This window comes from Blennius ocellaris (assembly GCF_963422515.1).
Source record: "Blennius ocellaris genome assembly, chromosome: 11".
In the NCBI taxonomy this organism is placed as follows: domain Eukaryota; kingdom Metazoa; phylum Chordata; class Actinopteri; order Blenniiformes; family Blenniidae; genus Blennius; species Blennius ocellaris.
This window is the reverse complement of record NC_137660.1, coordinates 5,157,695-5,183,433: the sequence shown is the minus strand read 5'-3', so window position 1 is coordinate 5,183,433 and position 25,739 is coordinate 5,157,695. Positions and strand designations below refer to the sequence as shown.

The 25,739-nt window shown below is 44.0% G+C and overlaps 1 protein-coding gene across 1 annotated transcript in view; it reads right to left on the bottom strand.

The window, feature by feature from the left end:
• LOC308135991 (F-actin-capping protein subunit alpha-2) overlaps positions 1-22,579 on the bottom strand; it is a 29,997-nt gene extending 7,418 nt beyond the window's left edge. Inside the window, exons 1-4 of the mRNA XM_080504173.1 lie at positions 22,501-22,579; positions 3,495-3,558; positions 2,868-2,919; positions 540-603 (exon numbers count right to left, since the gene is read on the bottom strand). Of these exons, the coding sequence (XP_080360299.1) occupies positions 540-603; positions 2,868-2,919; positions 3,495-3,558; positions 22,501-22,539 (219 nt within the window). The 5' untranslated portion in view covers positions 22,540-22,579. The remainder of the gene's footprint in view (positions 1-539; positions 604-2,867; positions 2,920-3,494; positions 3,559-22,500) is intronic.
• Between the last annotated feature and the right edge of the window lie 3,160 nt (positions 22,580-25,739).

Genomic DNA, 25,739 nt, shown 5'->3' with positions numbered 1-25,739 from the left:
TACTACCCTCCAATAATGTTGAAAAGAAACAGTGGGAAAACTGGGAATAACAAGTCTGGTGAAGCTCCCAGTCCAACTTCCCAGGTACGAAACTGTCACCACGAACATCAGAGTGGAAATCCGAGGCAATGAATGATTATATCACTGTACTATCACAATACCAGTTACAGCTGAATTAATGACGATGTGAACTGTATCACATCGACAGATTCATCTTTAACTCTCTGAGCACAGAACAGAAGCTCTGGGAAACTGGTGGACCTGCCACAGACTGTTGTGTAAATATAGATTTATTGAGATTAATGCAGACATTTAAGCGGAAGTAATAAAGAAGGAAGTAAAACCCGCTGTCCTCCACTACAGCCTTCATTGTCCTGATGAACAGGTTCAAAGTGTTTTACAGTGGAAAGCTGGTGTGTGTAGATAGGTTTCAGCCAGATGTGACAATGGGCTGTTAGAACATGATGTTTCTATATTGTGGCTCCAAAAGCCACCAGAAAGCAGGACGTTAAGACACATTTGGCACACAATGAGCTCACCTGTTCTTCGTAGCCCTCAATCTTCACGGGGGTGAACTGGTCCAAGTTGTACTGTGCAAATGCACTGCAGGCAGAGACACACAGTTACTCCAGACATTTCAAGCACATGGATCCTTCACAGCTTGCAGGATGACGGGACAACATTTACCAACTACAGTTAAAACAACTTTTAACACTTGGATACAAGCTGGCTCAGCTGTGTTCACTAAGCAGTGGACACTTTTACAGTGTAGCAGACCCAATAGGATGCCGGCACAAGACTGCAAAATGTATGGATTTTCTGTTTTTTTTTTTTTTACATTTGACTATGTTTCAGGAGCATTGTTAAAATTTGCTTAATGTTAATAAAACTATGTGGTCCTCCTGCTGCTCTGCATTAAGCAAGTGCACTATCTGAACTCTGTAGCATATATGCATTTTCTAGATTGCAGTTGAGATAATCCACCTGCACCCAATATTCTACCAAGCAGACTTTATCCTTGTTTCCACTGCACAGCATGGGAATGTACAGGACAGGACAGGTTTCTGTGTTTCCACGGACCAAAGATGTGGACAGTACCAAAAGAACTGTACTCAAACATGACTATTTTTCATAACTCCTCCATTAGGCCCATTTCCACTGCACAAAAGTCCACACTGCCGGTGTCTGTCTTTGCATGGCATCTGAGGTTATTGTTCAAACGCGATGCAGTGGCGGCCAGCGTTCTGTTCAACCGCGGTCAGCGCCGCTGCATCGCGTTTGAACAGAGAGCTCGGTGTCCGCGCTGCCAATCACGACGCATCGCGTCTGAGCTGCCGGTGGCCGGGCAGAAGGCGCGGTGCGGGGACGGACGGACGGGATGCAGAGACGTTCGTGTTCCTGCGCGGAGCTGCTGGAGTGGCTGCTCCGGCGGTTGAGCAGAAAGCTAAGGGCAACGCAGAGCAGCGGCCAGACGAGGCGCGCTCGGTGCGGAGAAAGTCACAAGACCGGTCGCTCTCTCTCGACCAACACGGAAGTTGCAGCTGCAGCTCTGTGGCTGCAAAAAATTAAAGCTAACAAAACAACTAGTGCAAAGTGGAGGATGTAAACAACAAGACGACTGTTGTAATGTCGCATATCTGTGGAGCTCTAAGCCCCGCCTACTTTTTAACCTACTTTCTGCAGTGGAAACGGGCACCGGATTTGGCTCCTGTTACGCTTTGCCGTGCCGTACCGCTCCGTAAGGCTCCGTTCCGTCCCTGCATTTTTTGTGTGGTGGAAACGCGGCTATTGAGGTACCGAGCATGTCTGAACATCCCATAAGGAGGAGCTACAACGCAGACGTCTGCTGATTGGTCGGTGACGATCGTAACTCTCAACAAGCAGCAATATTCAAACAGCTCATCGGCCGCACAAACCTTCTTGTTGTTTACACACGCCGCTTTGTGCTCACTGGTTGTTTTGTGAACTGGATTTTTTTTTTTAAATGTCGGCGCTGCACAGCACCCTGATGTCCCAGCGAGGTGCAGATGATTCTCTCCATAACAGGAGAGGAGGAGCGTCAGCGGGAGTTAGACACTGCTAATCGTGATGATAAAGTTCTCCAAGTTGTGTCACAGAGAACAGAAGCTCACGGCTTTACTCGGATGCCTGAGTGGCACCGCACTGAATGTGTTCCACGCTGGTCCGGCGTTTACGGTCACTTTAATGTCACATACCTGACGTTATGCAGAGGCCTACATTTTAACAGTACTGTCTGTGGCAGAACCACACAATAGAGTTGGGTCTGGGTATGCTTTGCCTTGCCGTGCCAAAAATGCATCGCTTTTGCATTTACACAGCAACAATTTTAAAACAACATGTGGACATGGTGGAAATGCTGAAAACCATGTAATTAGAATGTAGGGCCACTAGTGGGTGCGCTTTGCTTTTGTAATGAAACCACACGTGCAGAGAACAACATCCTATAAACCTTAACAATGTGAGTACGTGGACATTCGTATGGACAGACAACCATGCTGGATTGTTATTATTATTATTATTGTTATTATCAACAATAAATCCCGGAGAATATGATCTGGAAGTCATGGGACTCTGGAAGAAACATGGTTCTGATTGTCCATCTCCTGAGCATGTGCAGTAGAACTATTTACTACACTCCTACACGTAGTAGCAGTGTGTCGCAAACGTTTTTGCCAGTTTCCACAGTGTTTTCAAAACGTTGCATTTTAGTGGCTCTGACCGTGGCCGTCATGTCGCAGACTCTAAAAATGTAACAAACATCTTCAGTTTCCACTTAAAAAAAATGATTGTCTGACCAAAACCTTCACGATGTGAAGATGGCATGCAGAGCAACCAAGGGGACTTACTGTGCTGCACCCTCCCTGAGAAGATTGTCATTGTTGAGCAGCAATCGCACATCTAAGGAGAGAAAGAGGGACGTTACTGGAGGGAAGAAGATCCAGACAGACGGGGCGGAGCCTGCATAGTGAATCAACACGCCGAGATCAAAGGCTTTAGCTTTTATTGTGTCCGTGTGTCGGACTGCGATAAGAAGACAGGCTCAACCAGCCTCACAGCCAACCACACACACACCTGGAGGAAAATCCGACCCCACACACTCTCAGAATACATTTTTACTCTTTATCCAAGCTAAGATTCTTTAACTAAAACATCTGTCTGCCACTGAAGGAGTAAACGACAGTCAGAAAAACGAGAACATCTATGTTTACCTTGTTACAGGAACTCCATTCCCTCACATTGCTCAGACTTCTCTTTGTTTTTACTTTAAATTCTGCTGTGAACATTATTCTCTGGACGCATTTCTCTTGCTCCGTCCGTCAAATGCAGCAGTCATGGAGGTTTTTCTGTTGTCAAACAGTGACATCTCGTGGCGCCAGGTGATGTGCTTCATACTCAAGTTGCATAACTAGGGCAAAAAACTAAAAGAAAAACTTTCCATACACCCCCACTGGCGCTTCTGTAGGAACACTCACCATTGAAGACTTCATTGAACTCTCCAGGAGGGGCATGGATGACGAAGTTGGCTGCTATGCGCACCTGAAAGACAAAGCACAGGTTGCAGGTTCACTTCAGTTGAGACGCCATGTCAACTCGGGAATGGAAAGAACCAAACAAAGTTATTTCTGGTGAGGGGACTTCATACTTCATGACACGCACAACGCGTTCTAAACCATATTGATCGAACAACCTAACCCTCACGGCTGATAAGTATAGGAATGTCCCGATCTCAGTGTTTGGCCCCTGATAGCTCTTTTTTTGTGTATCGCCCGATAGAGATACTTTCTTGACCCGATACTTACATTGCTATTAGGGATACTAGATAACTTCCTGCTTTAAAAAAAAATAAATAAAAAAAAATCAATGCTGGTATCGAGTAGTTTTCATGGTGTTGTGTGGGTGCAGAGGTTAAAATATATGTATAATGGCCCTCACGACTTGTCACAGTCTAATTTTGCTGGATTCACCTTTTTTTGCTGAACTATAGCAAATTTCTGGGCTCGTGTACACAACGCACAATCGACTTCCGGTTTGTATTACGCCCAGTGATGAGTGACGTGATTGGTCAGTTGACATCGTGTGGTATACAGTATACCTTTTGAAAGGCTGCCTCTGATTGGTTTGTAATTCTCTGACTCATCCTGGTGTGTTCAAATGCTGAAGCAGAGAGGAGGAAGTTCTTTTCCAAGACGCTGAGGAATTCTATCTGCAGAATCCACACGGGTGGTATTAATTGTATGGACCTATGATCTATCTAATTATTCACTTCCAAAATGAAACGAGAAAAGGAAATATATTATTTTATCTCATTCAAGTGTTCTATGAGTAGAACAGCCCAGTGGCCAGCAGAGGGTGTGTGTGTGTGTGTGTGTGTGTGTGTGTGTGTGTGTGTGTGTGTGTGTGGTGTCTGCTTGGTGAGGTGACAGCCCATTAGAACAGTCATTTTCTCCTTCTTCACTTCTCTGCTGCAGCAAACACTTCCTGTTTGAAGGTCACATGTCAAACTGGCATCCAGAGATGATGGCCCCTCCCACCCCTCCCCCGCTCACTTTACAACCATATAAGGAGACGAAAATGTGCTCACACACACACACACACACACACACACACACACACACACACACACACACACACACACACACACACACACACACACACACACACACACACACACACACACACACACACACACACACACACACACACACACACACACACACACACACTAAACTGGTGCATCCAAGTTGTGTGTGTGTCCCATGAGGCCCCATTAGCCGAGTGTGTATACATGTGTTGTGGCACTTGTGCAGAGCTGCAGATTGATTCTCGCTAATGAGGCACGCAGAGAGAAAAGGTGGGACCCGGAGGTGTGTGTGTGTGTGTGTGTGATCAAATCAAAATGTATATATGCATGAGACTCATCCTGTTATCAGCTCATCATGACCTATGTGTCCTGAACAACCAAAAAACTAAATAAAAGTGTGTGTGCAAGCTGATAACTCTGAATTCATTAGCATTGTGTCTTCATCTTTAACTTGACATGCTTTTGTGTCGATGCTGAATAATAAAACCTCACACACAATCAGACTTTTGTCCATTGAGTGTCTTCCAATTCAGATATTTACTTCATCTTTACATTTCCCTGGTTTATAGACATTTTCAAGTATAATGCACAAGTATAATGCAAAAAAAAAAAAGAAGATTGTTCCGAAATAGTTAACCAGCAGTGCAAGGACTTTTACCAAATGTGTGGGAAAATGCCAATTATGCAGCTCATTTTCACAATGAAGCTGATTTAATGTTGATTCCTTTTAACCAAGCTTTATTTAGACTCTGGAATAAGAGCAGTGCTTGTAGAGAACTAATGTGTTGCTGTCATATTAGCACCTGAAGTGGTTCAAACCATTTGACACCAAAGTGAACTCGGTGTCTGATCCGGTTTCAACACAGCCTGGAAATAACCTTTGAGCTGAGCGAACACTCTGGAGTTACAGCAGTGGAGTCAGAAAACAAGCTGACGAGATGCTGCCTCGCGTATTCTACGCTTGGCTTCCTCTACAATTATTAGGCGAGTCAGTATTTTGACCACATCAGAATTTCTATGCATCACTTCCAACTCCAAGTTGCATAATCATGAGTACATATTGGATTTGAGCAGATCAGGTGATTGTTGTTTGAGTGGTGCCTGTAGGATGAGGGAGGCTGTGTCCTCAGGAGATCTCCAGCTGATATGAAGGATGGAGGAATTATTATTATTATTACACGCACACGCACACGCGCACGCACACGCGCACACCAGGGTTATATAATGAAGAGTGAAAAGTCGGCAGCGCTTTTACTGAACCAAGTTGTTTACCTCAGTAACAAGTTTGTGAACTAAACAAATCAATACGTTTCCCATGATGCGCCTCCTTTTCATGCTTGTGACAGATTTGTTGGCCATGCTTTTATTGCTGCGGCTACGGTTTGACCGGACGCTGGCATCTTTGACGTGATGCATGCCGTTGCTAGTCAACATCGTGAAGTTGATGCGTCACAGCAGCACCAAAACATTTAACACACTCATACACATCAGTTATTGGAATTTTTATCGTGTGGTTAGGGTTAAGTGTTTTAATTTTTATTGTTTATTATCAACATTGTTGTTTCGGTCTGGAACAGGTGCTAAAAACATTTCGCTGTATACAAGTGCTAAAGTTAAAGTTACTCAACCAGAAAAAAGTCTTTGAAATATACTTTCCACAGAATACATCACTTCTGTGCACAGAATAAATCAAAACATGACATCACCACTCATTTCCAAACCGCAGTTTCCTAAATCGATCACAACAATGTCGATATGTTTACAAACAAACCTTAATTTGTAGCCATCAAACTGTGTTTTGGGTTGAGCTAACGGACGTCTTCTTAAGAAACCTGCCACAAGGGTCAAGCTACGATAAGAGTCTGAAATGTTGTGAAACTGATCGTTAATCGTTTTTCCAGTGCGAATGTTCACCGGATCTTGTGAGATCCAGTGAACAAAGGGGATTTTGCCTCGTGACTCTTAGGGCGTGTCCATGATGCTATGATGTCAACAATCCCAGGTATCCATCGTGAAACAGAAATGCTGGAAACAGGCGTTTGTGTGAGTGTAATGACAAATTACATTCAGAAAAGTATTGACAACGTGTTGAAGACGTACATCAACAACTGAAACGGGCTCCTAAGCATTTCATTTTTATCCATGTGGATTCTGGTGGAGGAACTTTAAGGTGCCTTATCACACATTCCACATATTACCCATACATTCATTCCCCCCCCCCCCCCCCCCCCCCTCATGCCAACAGACCGACTTGTGATAATAGAATTATATGTCCCTGTGTACTAAAACACCTCCTCGTGGTCACAAGTTTGCTGACCGAGAAAACATATTTTAAGTTGTCTCTAAAATGACACATAAGTGGTACTTTCTCTAAATGTCATTGGTCGGTCTCGAGTCTTAAACTAAATGATTGAGGACAAATGCCAGCTTCTAAACAGCTAGGATCTGTCTTCAGTCCACTCTGGACAGATGGAACCAATCAGCAACCTGTTTTTCAGGTGCACAAGCTCGCAGTAGCTGGCACTAGCGAGCACCCATAATATGCACCTTTGTGGTTTGAGTTGTTCCAGCTTTAATTTGCTGGACCTGTACCTTAACGGGAACTTCACACCTCTTTGAGTATCATAAGCTTCTGACACTGAACATGAGATACTGTAGCTGTGATATGACTTGTGATGATAAACACACACTTCAGCATGTGGTGCCAGTGATGTTAATTTGAAATAATGAAGTGGATATGATCCGTTGACACAATCTAGAGCAGGGTTAATATGATGACATGCAGAGCTTGAATGAAGTGGCTGAAACATTTAATGCAGTTCTCTCAGTACTTTTCTAATGTACTGTGTATCCTGTGAATCTTGGTTTAAGTATTTGTAACAAGGCGAATCAATAAGAAAGGACATAATGAAATCTTGTTAGAAAAGAAGAAAATTGAGTCAAATTCATGTAGTTTCAGAACAAAGTCAAAATTTGAATGACACTGACGGTGGATTATCTTACACATTAGAAAAGACTTGCAAGGCCTGGGCAGGGTCTGATATTAAGGATTTTGAGTACTTTCCCTCGGGCAAGTGCTTACAACTTTTTACTTGCCTGGACAAATTTTGACTTGCCCGAAGTTGAATGGAAATTCATAAGCTTGGGTAATGTATGAATTCGACCAACATAACTTTTTACATAAAAACACTCGTAGTTTCTTTAACTAGAACAGATAACCCTAAACTTACCTCAGACAGTGACAAACCTCCTGAAGATCTCAGCACCAAAACCAATTTCTAATATCGTTTCAATCCTGTCGTGTTCAAATACCACAATATCCCTTCCCACCTCCAAATGGGAAGAAGATCTAAACATTAACATAGACCCAACCCTTTGGTCACAAATCTCTAGAAATACATTCAAAATGAGCAAAAACACTAACACAAAGCTCATACAATACACTTCACAGAGTTCATTACAGGACAAAGGATGTTCAAGATGGGTCTCACTTCCACTAACATATGTTCAAACTGCACAGCTGATCTCCCTGATACCTGTCTACACTGTGATCTCCCTGATACCTACCTACACTGATCTCCCTGATACCTACCTACACTGATCTCCCTGATACCTACCTACACTGATCTCCCTGATACCTACCTACATGCACTCTGGCAGTGTACACCAGTCCAAACATTCTGGCAAAAGATCTGTGAAGATTGATCATTATGCCTGGACCCCCCCATTCCAGTCTCACCTGCACTTTGCCTTCTAGGTGATCTCACAGAAATTAAAGGAGAGAAAAACGAGTCTTTCATGCACCTGGTCTCCCTAAGCGTCGCAAAAAAGGCGATCCTCATGAACTGGAAATCCAAAAGTAATCTGAATATCTGAAGACCACATCACACTGGAGAGAATGTCTGCTTGTAGGAAAAATCATTTGGCACTATTGGAGTTGACATGGTCTCCAATAATTAAATACACCATGTAGCCCTGTGGGGGGGGGGGGGCTAAGCCCTGGGGCTCTTGGGACCATCTGTGGCTGGGGCGTCGTGGCTTTGGCACTTGGTGGCTCTGCGATCTGGAGGGGTGCTGGCGTCTATCCTGGGGGGCGGCGGCCTGGCCTGGGGGGTGCTGGGGGGGGTTGTGTGTGGGGGTCTGCTCTAAGTTGGGGATGGTCCCGCTGGGGTAGGGTGGGGGTGCTGGGCGTCAGAACACTGACCGCCTCTGCCTCGCGTTTCAACAGAAAACACAGACCTGCGCCTCGCTCCAGAAACCACCGACCCACGGAGCGCCGTCGCGGATGCGACGCAGAGAAGCTCGGCGCCTCCGTGTTCCGGCGCTTAGCTGCCGGAGCGCGATCAGCGCCGAAGTGGAGTGGCTGCTCCTGCGTTTGAGCAGAAAGCTCAAGACTCCCATGTCTGTGCCTCAGCCAACCGGGGCGAACGCTCCGGCGACTTGCCCAGGGCAAGTCACCGGAGCGTTCACTCTCTCAGAACAAACACGGAAGTTGCACCTGCAGCTCTGCCGCTGCAAAAAATAACAGTTAACTAAACAACAAGTGCAAAGTGGAGGGTGTAAACAACAACAGAGGATTCATAAGAATCTGACGACTTTTCTTGTCTGTTGTAACGTCACATATCTGCGGAGCTCTTAAGCCCCACCCACTTTTAAAGCTCCTCTCTGTGGTGGAAACGGGTACCGGAGCCGAGCTCCGGCTGCGCTTTGCCGTACCGCTCCGTCCCTGCACTTTTGTGCGGTGGAAACGGGGCTAAAAATATCAAGTACCTGATCATGAAACGGCTATTTCCAATAAACGGTATTGTTTCTCTTCTTGGACCTAATTTTAACCAAATGCAAGACTTTAGCCACAGTTCCACCGCAATTTCTGTATTGGGACGTCGCGGGGTGGGGCGGGTTTTCACGTGGTCCAACTAAAAAAGTTGTGGATGGTACGGAAAGAAACCGCGATTTTCCACCACCCCTTCGTTGAGGTACCTTGTACTGAAGAATGGGTCTGTCAGGAGGAGCGACGGCACTGCCGTCTGCTGATTGGTCAGTGACGATCATCACTCTCGACTTGCCCACAATATTTAAAAATTTTATCGGCCGTAAACCCTCCAGTTGTTGTTTACGTGTGCCGCTTTGTGCCCACTGGTTGTTTTGCAACACAACACGGTGGTTCAACGAGGTTCAGACACTCCTCTCAGTAGCAGGAGGAGATTCAGCAGGAGCTGGATGCAGCTGTTCACAATGAGAGAGTTTGTGCTGTGTCACAGGGAACGACTAGGACGGCAGGGAACTTGCGGCCGGCTAAAGCCGCCAGGCGCTTCTGTGTTCTTCGCTTGACGCATCCCTGCTTTGTTCACAACCGCACCTACATTTTAACCATACTTTCTGTGGTGGGACCACGAGACAGAGTTGGTCCTGGGTGCACTTGTCTGTACTCTCCCGCTCCGGCACGTACTGCGCTGTGGAACGACAGCTTTTGATTACTGTTTGTTCACTGCTTTGATTTTCATTCCACTGTTTTTTGTCCTGTTGTCTCCAGGTTTGATTTTAAAACAATGAAGTCAAATGCAATATAAAAAGCAGTCCCAACCTTTTTCGCACAATGGACCAATTTTCATTAATATTTCCAGGAACAAGGCTTAACATATGACTTAGCCTTAATGTATGACAAAAACTGTGATGGAGGAGGCACAGGAAAGAAGCACCGATGGAAGTGAAGCGTTATTCAAAATAAAACTCAATGCAGACTAATGCGAATTTAAAGTACACATTTCCAAAACAAAACGTTTTCTTCTCTTTGCGGTCCGTAACCAAATGTTTCACGGGCCTTTACTGGTCCAAGGCCCGGTGCTTGGGCACGCCGCTTCAGTTGGTATATCTTTCAAAGCAAGCAGAATTTAGTGTAATTTTTAAATCTCCTGCTTGTATTCCAAATAAATAGGTCAAAAACATCAATTTAAAAAAAACTTGGGATGCTTCTCTCTACTTCTCTTAGCATATTTCTCAATGAGTAGTGGAGACAGACAGTATAATTGCACAAGTATGTTGGAAAGAAAAAAAAAAGCCAATTGGTGACTGGACGAGTAGTTTTTCCAGTCACTTTATTTAATAATTTTTATTGGATTACTCGCCAACCTTATCACATGTTCAGTGATATGATGCGGCCTTACAGCCACAGTGAAGTGTGTCTCGATCTTGAAAACAGATGATCTTTTTCTTGGTTCTGCGACACCTTCATTATCACAGAATTCATGCGAGGGAGCTAGCATGCAATCAAACCGAAAGAAACAGAACAATGAAGTGGGGATATAAAGGAGGTGGAAACAGAGACAGCCACAGCCCCCCCCCCCCCCCCCCGCAGTGGGGGATTCCTGGGTCTTTGTGCTGTCTTGGCCTACACACCAGCTGCTCTGCGGTCTTTTCAACCCGCTCACTGTACATTCATCCTCACATTACCCAGGAGCCTTTTGCGGAGTGCCCGCTCTTTAATCCCATGACACCCGCTGACACTGAAACCACACTCATCCTAATCCTTATCGTGCCCATCCAGATCCAGGGAAATCGTGATAGTACCAAACTGCGGCAGTGTCTTGGCCTGCAGGCACTTTGTCCGGTTCATCCCCAAGACTGGCGCTCCTCCATTCAAACATCCTTGATAGAAAAAATGACGAGGGCAGAATAATGCCCAGGGCTAACGTTTCATTCGTAGCATGTGACTTCCATTTAGCCAGGATTAGACAGTGCTGCCGGCTCTAGGTGGTGGTCTGTACATCACACCCATTACTCTGCTGAGATTAACCCTTTAAGTCCCAAGAGCAACTGTTTCAGCTGGATTTCTAACCCTATTCAAACAACGCATCTCAAAAGTTTTGGGATTTTTTTTTTTTTAACCAGTAAATGCAGATTAAGGCCCCCCATTTACACAATAATGTTTCAAGTGAAAACACACCATCTTATTTTCATTAGAGAAAAGTTTATATCTACATGGCAATGTTTTGAAAATTGTGTCAGTTTACGTGGATGAAGTTAGCATACTAGGTTACTCGCGAGTGTGGTTTGTTTTTGTAATTAAACCACATAAACACACACGTGTGTGTGGTTACAAGACAAGAATTCACTGTAAACATTAACAATGGGAGTAAATGGACATTCTAGTGGACAGACGACCATGTTACTTGGCTTGTTATTAGGGTCACTTTCAACTATAAAACTCCGAAGTGCCAGAAGAACATGAACTGGGAGTTATGACACAACTCGGCATGCACCGATCCACGTTTTTTTTACTTCCAATGTGGGGGTCTGTGTGACGTCATCATCTCATAATAAACTACTTCTATCTTTAAAACCTCAGAATCACTTTAATCCCTGGAGAAATTATTTATCAATGCAGCACAAACTGCAGTGTTTCCAGCTCTAATGCAGCACAAATAATTGGGACTATTTTCAGGGAGTTTAGTGTGGAGGAGGACGCAGCTTCACCGAGGTGTGAATCTCCTGCTACCGCGGAGGAACTGCTGTTCATCGTTTTAATGTCGCGGTCAGCGCTGTTCTCCTCAGTGAGCTGGTGTTTTAAAATGGTGACGTCTGGCTGCAGAGCATCGCCTCACTGTACAACGGCTTTACAAACATCCACGTTTCTGTTGCTTTGTGGTGGTTTGAGTGTAAAACACGTCCAAACAGCGACATGATAGCACAGTGCTACTATGCTAGCCTCCTTGCTGGCTAAGAACTGTGGAATGGATTTCCTGACTCATTACTCAACTTGTCATTGAGACCCGCCTCCGTTCAGGAAATCCATTCCACAGTTTGCAGCCAGCCAGCAGAGCAGTGGCAGGGAAACACTGTGGAGTCATTTTAGCAACAGTAAAACAGACGAGGCTTCATGGATCGGAAATGTCTGCCTGTTGGATCAGAAATCCCTGATCCGTGAATTATTTTGATATCGGAACCTGTTACCAGTACTGGATCGAATCAGCCCCATCCCTAGACACAACAGAGAAAATGTTCTTATTGTCCATCGACTGAGCATGTGCAGAACAACTATTTATTACGGCCATGGTTAGCATACGCAGTAGCAGTTCTTCTGCCGCTTACGCAAAAAGTTCCACCTTGAGAGCCATATTCAAAAGTTTTGGTGTAAAATGACACCCTGAACACAAGCAATGTTTTGCAGTTTCACTTGAAAACTTTGGCGTGTATACAGGGCTTTCGATTTCGCCAGTGGTTAAGAAGGGAAACTTCAGTATGCTGTAAGTTATCATTCAACAACCACAAGCCCCAGCATGATTCTAGAACAGTAACTGACAACAAACCTTGCTGCACCGATCGCAGCCATTAAACCCGTCCTCCAGTTTACCTACAACCGGTGAGGTTGCACGATGTAGTCTGTGTGCTTAATGTGCAACATTTCGCACCTTCAACCAAGTTCCTGATGGCTTCTCCTGACTCTGAGCCAGTGGAAACGGCCTTTAACCTCAAGGATTCAGCATGTTTTAGGTCCCGTTTAAATGAGAATGTTGCAAGTGACAATACCTTGACAATTGACTACTAAGTGTTGCATTTACACTGCAGCAGCAGACACGGGGACAATGATGTAGTTAGTATGCTGAGCCACGGGAGGGGGGCTGTTACTTAGTTTGTAATGAAACCACAAATACATGTGTGCAGAGAGCAATACACTGTAAAAGTTAATGTAATCGAGAGTTGTCCACAATCATATAGACAGATGAAGAATTGAATACCATTAGGGGTGAGGCTCAACTATTAAACTACCAATATGGACTATAAAATTGGAATACGGACTGTGAGTCATGTCACTGTGCAGTAAGAGCAGTCTGTAGCATCCAGTGGTCTCTGCCGGGGGGAATCAGGACAATGAAAGAAATGTTCTTGAAAATAAGTCACAATTGTGGTGGCTCCGAGCACCGGTGTCATGTAAATGTAGACCCCTCTTAAGTAAAGAACGTTTTGTGGTTACACTTGTTTTCCTTGCCGTGTAAATGGGGGCGGAGATCGCTCCCTGGACAGGAAGTGAATGTCTTTAGGATAAAGCTACTGATCACTAAATCGCACTGAGCAGACCAGTTCAGATTAAGAAACTCCTAAACTAACTTGTGTGGAAGTTTGGTCCTTTGTAAATGTGACACATTTCCATGTTAGCAACTTTGGTTTAAAACACCAAAACACAACAGACCGTGTTCAGGTCCACTCTTTGACTGCTTCCTCACAGCTGCAGCCACGTCCTTCTCCTTCAGTAGCTAAACAGATGGAGGAAAGCGTCTCCATCTTCATGGCAAACAACATGTTTGTGAGCAGCTCTACATGTTTGACCAGAGTCAGACCTGTCAAAGAGTAAAGACTTGCTTCCACTGCGCAGTACAGCACGGCATGGCACGGTACAGCAAAGCATACCTAGACCCAACTTTGTTGTGTGGTTCCACCAGAGAGTATGGTTAAAATGTAGGCGGGGTTGTGAATGGCTGCGTAATACCGCGGCATGAGCGCGGAACATGTGGTGCCGCACTGCTTAAGTGTCCGAGCAAAGTCATGAGCTTCCAGTCTTCTCCGTGACAGTTTGTAATAGTTTCTCTTTCCGAACAGCTCCTGCTGAATGGCCTCCTCTCCTGTTATGGAGAGAAGCGTTTGCACCTTGTTGGAACACCCGAGGGCTATTCAAATATTGCGGGTTTGTCGAGAGTCACGATTGTCTCTACCCATTACCTGATGGCTGAAGCTCCTCATTCTAGAACCCATGCCGATGTGCTGGGTACCTCAATTGAGGGGTTATCAAAAATGGTAACAGTAGGGTATAGTACTTTCGGGCACACGGAAACCCATACCATACCGGATCATATTGCGTAGTGGAAATGGGCATAAAGAAACATGAAGAGCTCTTTCACGTAATATAAAGCGGAAGCACACAGCTCACATTCAGCCTCCTGAGAAGCAGAACAATTCAGGACATCCTGACTTCAGTCTCGATCAGACGGTTCACCACAGACTCACAGAATATTGGCTTTGTTATATATTTCCAAAGGCCAAGATGCCGAATCCCATATGAACAAAGTCCTTTTTCCACATGTCGGTTTAAGGCTTTGGTTAATCTTGTCCAGTGTCTTGCTCTGCTGCAGACTGACAGACAGTCGTAACTGAACTAATAGGGATGCAGCCACTCACGGCTACTTGGAAGACTGCAGAGAGTTTCCGCTGACTCTCCACTTGTGCATGATCCTTTCATTCCATCATCATTAAATTCACAGGGCATTGTTAAAAGGATTATGCTTTATCTGAGGTTTCTTTATGACCCATCTCGCCCAGTGTGTAATAAAGCTCACAAAGTGGAAGATTGGAAGAAAAATCACGAGGAGGAACTGCTTTTTTCTTGTGTGTTTTTATCAATCTACTGTTTTATCTTTGCTACATTAATCTGATGAATAATGCCAGTTGTTATGTGTCACCATTTGCTATGAATTGAAGTCTATGTGTGGCTCCAACTATTTAGAAGATTTCAAATGTGATTGAATTCATTCACTACCGATTCCAAAACGACATGTGTAGTATAAAAGTTATCAGGAACAACAATCTATAACAGCATTAGCAACACACTCAACAACACATCCTCACAATAATTCACAGTACAGACAACAAAGCTCATATGACAAAGACGTGAAAACGAGATATTATTGTGGATTTTAGTACAGATAAGCTGACCTCTAGAAACGTGGGGAATGGAACCCCTCAGCACAGAGCTCAGCGACTTCATTTGAGCCCTCTGACGTGCAGCAAACATGTACAAAACAAACGTGATCAACATACTGTCATGAATGCCGTGGGTGAAAATACAATGGAGACACTAGTTTCTGCCAATAAACATGCTCCCAACACTTTCCGTGCTAATCTTTCCACAGATGCAGACGGATACACAGGCTCTATTCTACAAAGGAGATTCATTTAACCCAGGCTTCTATCTGCAATACATTATTTACACTGCAGGCCACATCAGGAATCAACTGCCTCCTCTTGATATGTTTGGTAGCTTCACATGCTTCTCAAGTGGATGTTTACACTTCAACTTTATAGTAAAATGATGCAAAAAAAAGTCCCTATGCTGAGTTCATGTTCATATGCTGCATTAAATAACTTGAATCCCCTTTTTTAGAAACTGCGCGTTTGCTCACTTTGACTCGTTTTCAGAGCTACATGGTTGAGCTGATGTCCGGATTATTGAGGCCCTGTTTAAATGACAATGTTTCATGTGAAAATGCATCATTTCTGTGTTTTCGTTTCAGAAAAGTTTGTGGTTTACATGGAAACGGCAGAAAAGATGAAAAAATGCGATTAGCATGCCAAGTGACGAGTTGGTGCTTCTGATTGTTTCGCAATGAAACCACACATGTGCGCAGACAACAAGATACTATAAATATAGGGGCATTTGTATGAACTGATGACCAAGTTGTTAATGACTGTCAACTATAAAACTACCAAGTGCCAGGTGAATATGGAGTTATGACACTCGAGAGGAAAACATTGTTCCAATTGTCCATCTGCTCGTGCATGTATGCAAGGACTATATATCATGACCGTGGTGCACATGTAGAGTTGCAGCATTTCAGAAAAGTTGAATTTTTTTCCCCAGAGACAAGAGGTTTTTCACAACATTTCGATTTCAGCGGCTCTGGCCACCGTTGTTGCGTAATCAGACAACCAAAAATCAACGAAAGTTTTCTATTTTAAATTAAAAAGATGTAAATGGTGCCTGAATTTGCATATTCTTCCTGTTCATGCTTCAGGTTGGCTTCTTCACACAGTTGACTGGTGAATGAAAGGCTTATTCACACTGCACGTCGTGATGCACAATTTCAATTTCTTGCTGAGATCTGATTTCTTTGCGTGATCGTTCACACTACATTTTAAATGCGACCTCCATCACACTACATTGTAAACATTATCCAACCACAAAGTGGCCCACATGAGCAGAAGAAGGCACATTGTCATGCCGAGTACGTAGTTTACGAAAGTAAATATGGATGCTACGCCAGTCAGCGCATGTATATCCATTTTCAAGTGCTTGTGCAATAAGAGTCGATAAAATATAGATAAAATGATGGGTGAAAGGAGACGGAGAAAAAAAAGAACATCTTTTAATAGGGATGCACCGACACCGATACCAGTATTGGTTCGATACCAGGCATGAGTACTTGTACTCGCACTCAAACTGACACAGATACCATGTCACCGATACCACTTTACAGCAGCGCGTGGTTTGCGGCACTTCACTGCCAAGAGCGGCAAACAGCAAGGAGGCACAGCTTGCTCATAACTCTGGGGCCGTCCACACCATGAGAACGGTTCACCTAAACCAGATGTTTCTGGCCTGTCATCCACATGAGGCGGTTTGAGAAGTGTGAAAATAGGTTTGTTTTTTTTAAAAACACGGGTCCCAGCGTGGGGAAATTTTAAAACCCCGGCTCAAAGACGATCATCTGTGGAAAAAAGATGATGTAATCGCCCCCTCCACCCTCTCCCCCCACCGCAGTCCGTGATGTCATCAAATAACCACAACAATCATGTTCTACGAGCTCCGGTGGAGCTGCAGAAGCTACTGATGCTAGCAGGAGTAGCCCTATCAGCAGATCTATAGGACTAGAGTTATATACAGGTTTATGAGCAGGAATCTACTTCTAAATTTCGATGTGCACAGTCTTCTTCTGCGTTTTGGTGCATTTGGCGAGTCACAGCGCCCCTAAAGGCCTGGCATGTGTACTACATGCCCAGAAGCCTCGTGTTGAGCCGTGTTCATAGTGACGTGTGGACGGAATTGTTTTTGGAGAAGGCTCGGGAGAAAAAAGATCGTTTTGTCGTGTGGATGTACCCTCTGTTCCACCAAGTGCACCCCCACTCCCGTCGGCTTGCCACTTCTACATGAATGTAGAGGAAACCCTGCGCTTTCTGACAAAGTTTTATTGAAAGCATTTTTGGAAAATATTACTTCTCAGTTTACGACAAAGTGTTAACCCTTCCTGCTCCGGTCTCCAGACCGTGCTCAGAAGAAGCAGGGGAGAACAACTTCTACTGCGAGGCGAAGCCGTCCTCAGCTTCACGGTTAACTCCCCCCCCTCACGACGGAGGAAAGCAGGACATGGAACTCCGTTTCTGAGCTCAAACTTGATGTATTTAATGGACAATTACTTTTATTATACAACTTCTTACTGGATCCCCTCAGCATATGCACACTCTCGGTAGCCAAGCGAGCAGTGCGCCTCTTAAAGAGGCCACACACACATGCACGCACACCAAAAGTTTATTGAAGTGTTTTCTTATAGTATATGTGACAGCGCCATCAAATAACTCATTTTGAATGTCAGTATATCACAATGTACGAAATTTGTTCAAATGATATCTGTGGGAAAAAAATATGTGCGTATTGGCCAAAGTACTTGTCATCGGTATGCGAGTACTCAAATGCAAATACTCATACACTACTCATTTTGGGAAAAAGTGGTATTGGTGCATCTTGAGCTTTTAACATTGTGGTGCAGATTCATGACACAATGATGTGGGAGATGCATATATGTGACCGTTTAGGCAGTAGTTGCATTGAAAGTTAAATTGCCACATTCACACCGATGTGAAACAGATGGGATATGGGTCACTTGTGAGCAGAAAATCTGAATTGGGTCCCATTTGCCCGCAGTGTGAACGTAGCCTAAACTGCAAGTAGACATATACTGGAGCGCATCTCCTCCGTTTCTGTGTTTGCCCTGTGATGGAAGGGAGACGACACAACCACGCAAGCTGAATCACAGAAAAGGACGATATGCAGCAGCGTAATTGCACAATAATATGTCACATGTTCGTGCAACAATAAGACATCCTAAACATAAATATGAACAGAGCCTTTTGCTGTCATGGCATTTATGTTTGGAGAGACGCCCCAAAAAAGGGAGAAGCAGAATATGGATGTGGTGGTGACACAGAAAGAGAAGCCTTGGGATGTCAATCAACTTGGGATGACAATTTTATAAAAGGGAGCTTAAAGTAAGTATTTGTTAGTATCTAATAGTGTTTTACGTGAAAATTTACTATCATGGTCTTTCATTTTCCAACCAAACACAATCAATGTAAACATAACAAACAGGTCGCAGGCATAGTTACCATCACCCCAAATATCTGACACGGTCGGAATTTTATTGAAGGGTGTCTTTCGGCAAAGACTATGGCGTCTGTCCTTGAACTGGTCTCACTGTGACGTAGGACCAAAGATTTAGAGCCAAGACCAAAAATGTCACCACGATTCTCCCACGATTGTTATCGTTCACTGGAGATGAGTGAAAATATCAGTGTGTTAACAACAAATGGAAGAGCTGAAATCGCAAAAGGTTAAAAAATAAAGCAGCTAAAAATGTAAATGTTATAATAATAATAATAATAATAATGAAAGTATTTTATATAGCGCTTTTCCTGACACTCAAAGACACTTTACATTGCATTATTCATTCACTTCATACTCGATGGTGGTAAGCTACGTATGTAGCCACAGCTGCTCTGGAGCAGACTAATGGAGGAGAGGCTGCCAAACTGCATCATCCGCCCCTTCAACCACCAACCACTCTCTCACTCACTACATTCACCCATGCAGTTTGGGGTTCAGTGACTTGCCCAAGGACACTTCAGCATGTAGGCAGGCAGAGAACGGAAGCCAACCTTATGAAGCTTCAGAGATGCACTCTATATAGAACATTCATTTAACATGCTTAAACCTTTTTTTGTAGCTCCAAGCTAATTTCATTGATTGTAAAGATGTACAATCCCTTGACCCACCCCAACAGACACAGAGGTAAAACAATAAAAGTGTGTCAACGTTGCTCCGAATCTGCCCGCAGGCAGGGGAACTGCCAGCTAACTGATTGAGTAACGACAGTTCCTGTCACACTGTGTGTGCGCGTGTTCTCTGCTGTAATTAGAAAGCTGGAGAACTCCCGCAGCAGACATGAAAGGCTTCAGCTTGTTTAATCATTTACAAATGGAAGAGTCTCTCTGGTAATTCCCAATCAGGGAGCTCTCAGGTCTTTTTTTAGGAAGTGTGGCTGACAGCAACAGCAGTGGGACAAAGATTCCTCGGCCCTCTGGAGCATGTTCAGAATATTCCCATAAGAAAAACTCCAAACAGTTGACTGTGTCTGATACAAACGTTGTACCGATGCTTGAAATAAAACGGCTCTATCAACTTCCTCCTAAACAAGACAAAGAACATCATAGAGAGTCGGCACACTTTGCTTTTCTTTCAATAACTTCTTTAAAGGACATTTCACAACTTTCTCGCTGAGCTGCACAGAAGAGGGTGAGGTTGATCACTCCGAGCTCAAGTGTTGAAGAGATGGCCAGAGACTGCAAAGACTGACTGTAAACTGCCGGCCCCTCATGAAAGATGCGTACACCACTTCTCATGCAAAGTTTGTGATCCATAAAAATAAACTTTGTGGGACAATGTGAATACCAGTACACAAACTTTGAACCTTGAGCAGAACCTTTTGGAGACGGGGAACCCGGCACCGCTGATGGTGAGGAGGATTGAACCAGATTCAACTCATACATTCATATTTCTCTTCAAATATCAGACTTATTGATCCACGTGATCAGAACCAGCCAAGCTGCAGTGGTATACATGTTTCTTTAGTGGACCATTACTACTGAATCAGTAGCTCCATGTTCATATGTCAAACTTTCATCTTCAAATGATACAGAGCGCTGGATAAACCTGATTATCAACTGTGACAAAGTCTGTAACAGTCAGTCTAATTTCAGAGGAAACACATAAATAGTGCGGTGACAGCCGTGTGTAAAGCTGCAGTGTCAGGAGCAGCGACTGACTGTCGACGGGGACGTCTGACCTGTTCTAGCTGCTTTTATTAGGATTTACAGCTATAACGTACAAATGTACAAAACAATGTCACAAAGTGAGTCTCTGTGAAAGTCTCATGAAAAACAAACTGCAATTGAGATGATTTGCCAATGGGTTACATGTGAAATGAAGAAATTATAGATTTTATATTGCTCATATTATTATTATTATACACACGTGATACAGTTTAGTAAATTTTTACATTATGGCTGTAAACCCTGATAAAAGCTCCCCACTTTTTGGCATAACACCGGTAGGTTCATGCACTCGGGAACGACCTCCTCCTCCTCCTCCTCCTCCTCCACCCTTTGCCTCCAACTCTCCAGTGACAGGATAGAACACAGGCCACTGAGCCTTTATACAGGTCCCTGTTCAAATATTCATTTTTCAATAAACAGCTAAAACTGAACTTTATCAGTCTGCTGTGGTCTCCACCAAAATGTCTCCTTCCCTCTCTGACACACGCTGGCCGTCACAACCACCTTTTTTTTTTTTTGGCGCATATACATGTCGAGTAAGGAATCCTCCGCAATGTTCTATAAATGAGGCCCCAGGTCTTTTACATGTGAGAAGTAGTTCACTATCCTGTCTTTAGTACAAGATATGAAGCGCTGACACGAGCGGTGAGACCCCGCCTTATCTCAACAGTCGCTCAGGGGCAAACTAAACGAAGCCTCATTCGGACTGTGAATGGTGTGTTATGTAATCTAGCAGCTGAAGACTTCATTACACTTTAATGCGCCTGATTGGTCACTGAGATATTAAAAAGTTTAGCAGGGGCACAGACTGCATGGTCAGGACAGAAACACAGTCTGTAACTAAGTTACTAACATAACTTAGTTACTTTGCTGGAAGTTAACTAGCAATTTGCATCACTTTTTGCTACGCCATTATGCACCTTCATCCATCCAGAGGGCAATTGTTGGAGCTGATCATCCACACGAAGCGGCAGACCTGGTTAAAGACATATCCTGCATCTGGTTTCCTTCACACACTCAAACCTTTTCTCAAAACCCACGTTTACCAGACAGAATCATACCGATGATGTAACTTTACAAACAAACCTGTAACAATGAAGAAGTCATTTACCATGCATTTACTCACACAGCCGCAATATTACACAGTGATAAGGAGGAGAAATTGGCAGGGATTTATGAGTAAATAAGAACATCTACGTGCATATATGCACAATCAACTGTGGCAGCTGAACATGGGAAGCATCGGTGGGGCTCGTGTGTGTGTGTGTGTGTGTGTGTGTGTGTGTGTGTGTGTGTGTGTGTGTGTGTGTGTGTGTGTGTGTGTGTGTGTGTGTTCTATTAAGGAAATGAGAGTGAACCGACACGTTTTCAGAAGTGTTGTGGGGTGTCACCCTGCTAACATCATCAGTAACTTCTCAATTAGAAATGGACTTTTGGAGAAATTCGGCCTTCACGGTGAAAATAATGTTAATCTAAATTTAGAGTGTTATTACACACGGGCTCGTCCCCACCTTCCAGCAGACTACCTCCCGCAATATTCACGGTTCACTGTGCCCGAGATGATGTGACAGTTCTCGGGTCGTGAGCCGATGTGACATTCCTCCAGTTTGAACGTGTGAAGTGATGCCACCCCGAGAAGGGCGTGTTAGTGAGCCGCTGCTAGCAGGCTGCGGCTATTGCTAACCTAACTAACCCAGCTTGGTGGAACAAACTTCCCTTAACACCGTCAAAAAACGCCGGAGCGACGACCACCGCCTCGGGGGTAGAAAAGCTTCCCGGGAGCTCCGTTTGGGTCCATTTATTTTGAGGACGGACCGTACAAGGAGCCTCCGTTGGGGCTTCGCAGCGAGCGGAAGTTGAGCTAAAAATAATAAGAGCGGCGGCGGAGGCCTGGCGTTTCTCCACGTTCACGACGCGCCGGGGGACGACGCGATTTACCGGGACACGGAGGGTCGCTGCGGGCCACAAGCCCTCCAGCTGACGGCGGGAGCCGCAGTGAAAGCCGTCACAAAACGCTGTCTTACCTTCTCCTCGTCGGATAGCTGCTCCTCATGATCCGCCATCTTTTCTTCCGGCACCACCAAGTTGTCAGAGCTCCGTGACGTCACGGCGCAGGGCGTTGAGACGGTGACGTGAGGCTGGTGACGTAGCAGGCCGATATAATACAATCAAGTATCAGACTGAACACACCAGACTGAACACACCAGTGACTTGCAGTGATATTCCCGGCTCCAGGCACCGACTCTTCTGGTCAGATTTAAATTGTAAGAAGTGAAAAGAGCTTCTTATTTCACTCTTCATCCAACAGCATCAACTGGTAATGCTTGATATCATCAACATTCTTCTTTCAGTCACACAAACATAAACACAGGAACATGTTTGTCCTACAAAGAACGTTTCTTTTATATAGATCTATAGAGCACCCTTCTTGTGTCCAAGCAATTCATATTTACTGTGAACAAATTAAAGTATAGAGATGGGTGCAGCATTAACACAATTTTGACCTTCAGTAAAATAATTCAGTTATTTTTCAAACTTTCAATTCTGGTGCTTTATTCCATTTTAATAAAGGTTCTCTATCAAAATGATGAAAAAAATAAATATTTTTGGTCAAAAGTTTAGTTATCACATACTTGTATTTTTTTTTCCCGACTTACTCTCATTTTATTTTTTTCAAAAGAAACAAATACTCAATGTCCACTCAGTCTCAATGGAGATTATGGCCACAGTTCAGTTCACGTGCGCCCCCTTGAGGTGAGGTAGAGAACTGCCAGCCTCACTGGCTTGACTTTTCTCTGCACTTTATTGTTAGGATCAGCAGGAAGGATTCTCTCACACATACATTAAATACATGACACAGACTGCGGAGAGTCCTGCTGTAAAACAAATATGAGTGTAAAGTTCATATTGTTGATGTGCTGAGGAACAGAAACGGGCAGCATCATGTGACCCAGTTTGTATTGGATCACAATCAAACACAAGGCAGAGCTCTCCACTGCCTCACTGGGATTTCATTCACTAATATTCATACTCTGACAATGCATCTTTAACACAAATCGGTGGAAAATAGTCATATGTATTTTATGTACATTATTTTCTTTTTTATCATGATGGCAGGTGAGGAAGCCTCCCCTGACTGCACATCACTGGAACACACAATACTGAACACACCAGACTGAACACACCACAGATCTAATTCAATTCAATTAAACTTTATTAATAAGCACTAAATACAACACGGTCATTTCTTGTTACGGTGGGACTTCAGAGGCTCAGGTGCGGAGAAACCAGCAGAAGACAGATGAATACGCTTGGAAGAGTTTATTCTTTAAACTGCTCAAAATCTACTAAGGCGTTCATGCAGAGGAACAACTATAATGTTCTGGAACGGCCATCTCAGTCCCCAGACCTGAATATTATTGAAAATATATGGTGTGATTTAAAGCGGGTGGTCCATGCTCGGAAACCATCAAACCTGACTGAACTGGAGAGGATCTGTAAAGAAGAATGGTCCAAAATACCTTCCACCAGAATCCAGACCCTAATTGGAAGCTATTGGAAGCGTTTAGTGGCTGTTATTTCTGAAAAAGGAGGATGCACAAAATATTGAGTCATTTTTCTTTTGCGATGGCTAAATTTATGCACATGCCTAATTTTGTTTAAAGAATTCTTGCACACTTTCTGTAAATCATATAAACTTTATTTCACTTCTCAAATATCACTGTGTTTGTCTCCCATAAGATATATTTAACTGGAATTTTCTATCCAAACAACCAATGATTTATAAAGGAAAATCATGAAAATGTACAGGGGCACGTGCCCAAACTTTTTCATACCACTGTGTACTTAGGCTACAGGTGCAAGCTTCAAGAAAGTAGTTTTTAATGTTGCATTGTTGACAAATTGACACATTCAGTTTTTTCCACAAGCATTTCATTCTGTTGTGGCAGGACAAAGGATGAGTCAGAGCTGAAGGTAGGAACTCGTCTTTATTTAGCAACCACCAAAACTCAACAGAACAGTATGGCAACAGTCCAGGCGCGGGAGCGCTAAAACCACGCCCCTTTTACCATCATCCTGCTATCCTGCTGGGTGAGAGGCCTGAGTCCTAATGGCCTCCACACTGTCACATTTTATTTTAAATGAGCACTTCCTGTCTGACAGTGGAGGGAGCTTGAGAGTGGAGAAGCCTGAGGGTGGAGGTCCTGCAGCCAGACACTGTTTGGACAGGCGGGCTCTCCTTGGCCCATTCTATTTGGTTGGTTGCATTGAGAGACCAATACCATCATTTAGATTTGCATACAGATGAAGCGAGAGGCTCGTGTTTGCTTCCGGCAAAAGACAATACAAGACAAGGACCAGCAAGCAGGGCAGATGAAGGGGAGGGAGAGGGAGAGAAAATAAACATCCACCTTCATTGAGGGCAGGAGCCGTGCCTACCCCATGCTCATCAAACTGGAAGTCGAATAATGGACTTAATTTTAATTTGTGGACAACAGCTGTGCGAACCTTAATGTACTCCTGTTTGTCTTGGCCAGTACATATTTCAGAAGGTGAATTTTAATCTTAACAAGGTTTGTGGTCAAACAGCTCTTTAAACTGATCCAGTGAGGCTTCGACCTGCTTATTCAATATTAAAATATTTTTCTTATCTCGTGATCTTTGAGCCTCAATTGATGCATTTTCTTATCCATGTCGATCAGGTTTTGGTCCTTCTCATGAACTTTTGAATGAAGCTTGCTGATTTCCTTGTTGTACCGGGTATCTCCGGCAGACTGCGCTTCAGCAGGCTTCTCCAGTTTCTGCTGCAGATCATTGATTTGGTCGCATTTCTCATGTAACATCCTCTCAGTTTCTTTGGTCTTTGACTGCAGACTGTTTTCCAAGGCCTCAACCTCCTTCTCTTTGTCGCTCAGCTGTTGGTCCTTCTTATGAAGTTCTGTATGAAGCCTGCTGATATCCTCTCTGTACCCGGACACAAGGGTAGATTGCTCTTCAGCAACTTTCTGCAGTTTCTGCTGCAGATTATCAACTTGGTTGCATTTCTCCTGCAACATCCTCTCAGTTTCTTCACTCTTCAGCTGCAAACTGTTTTCCAAGGCCTGAACCTTCTTCTCCTGATCTCTCAGCTGTTGGTGCTGCTCATGAAGTTCTGACTGAAGCCTACCAATGTCCTGTTTATACCCAGACACTAGGGCAGATTGCTCTTCAGCAGTCTTCTCCAGTTTCTGCTGCAGATCAGCGACTTGGTCGCATTTCTCCT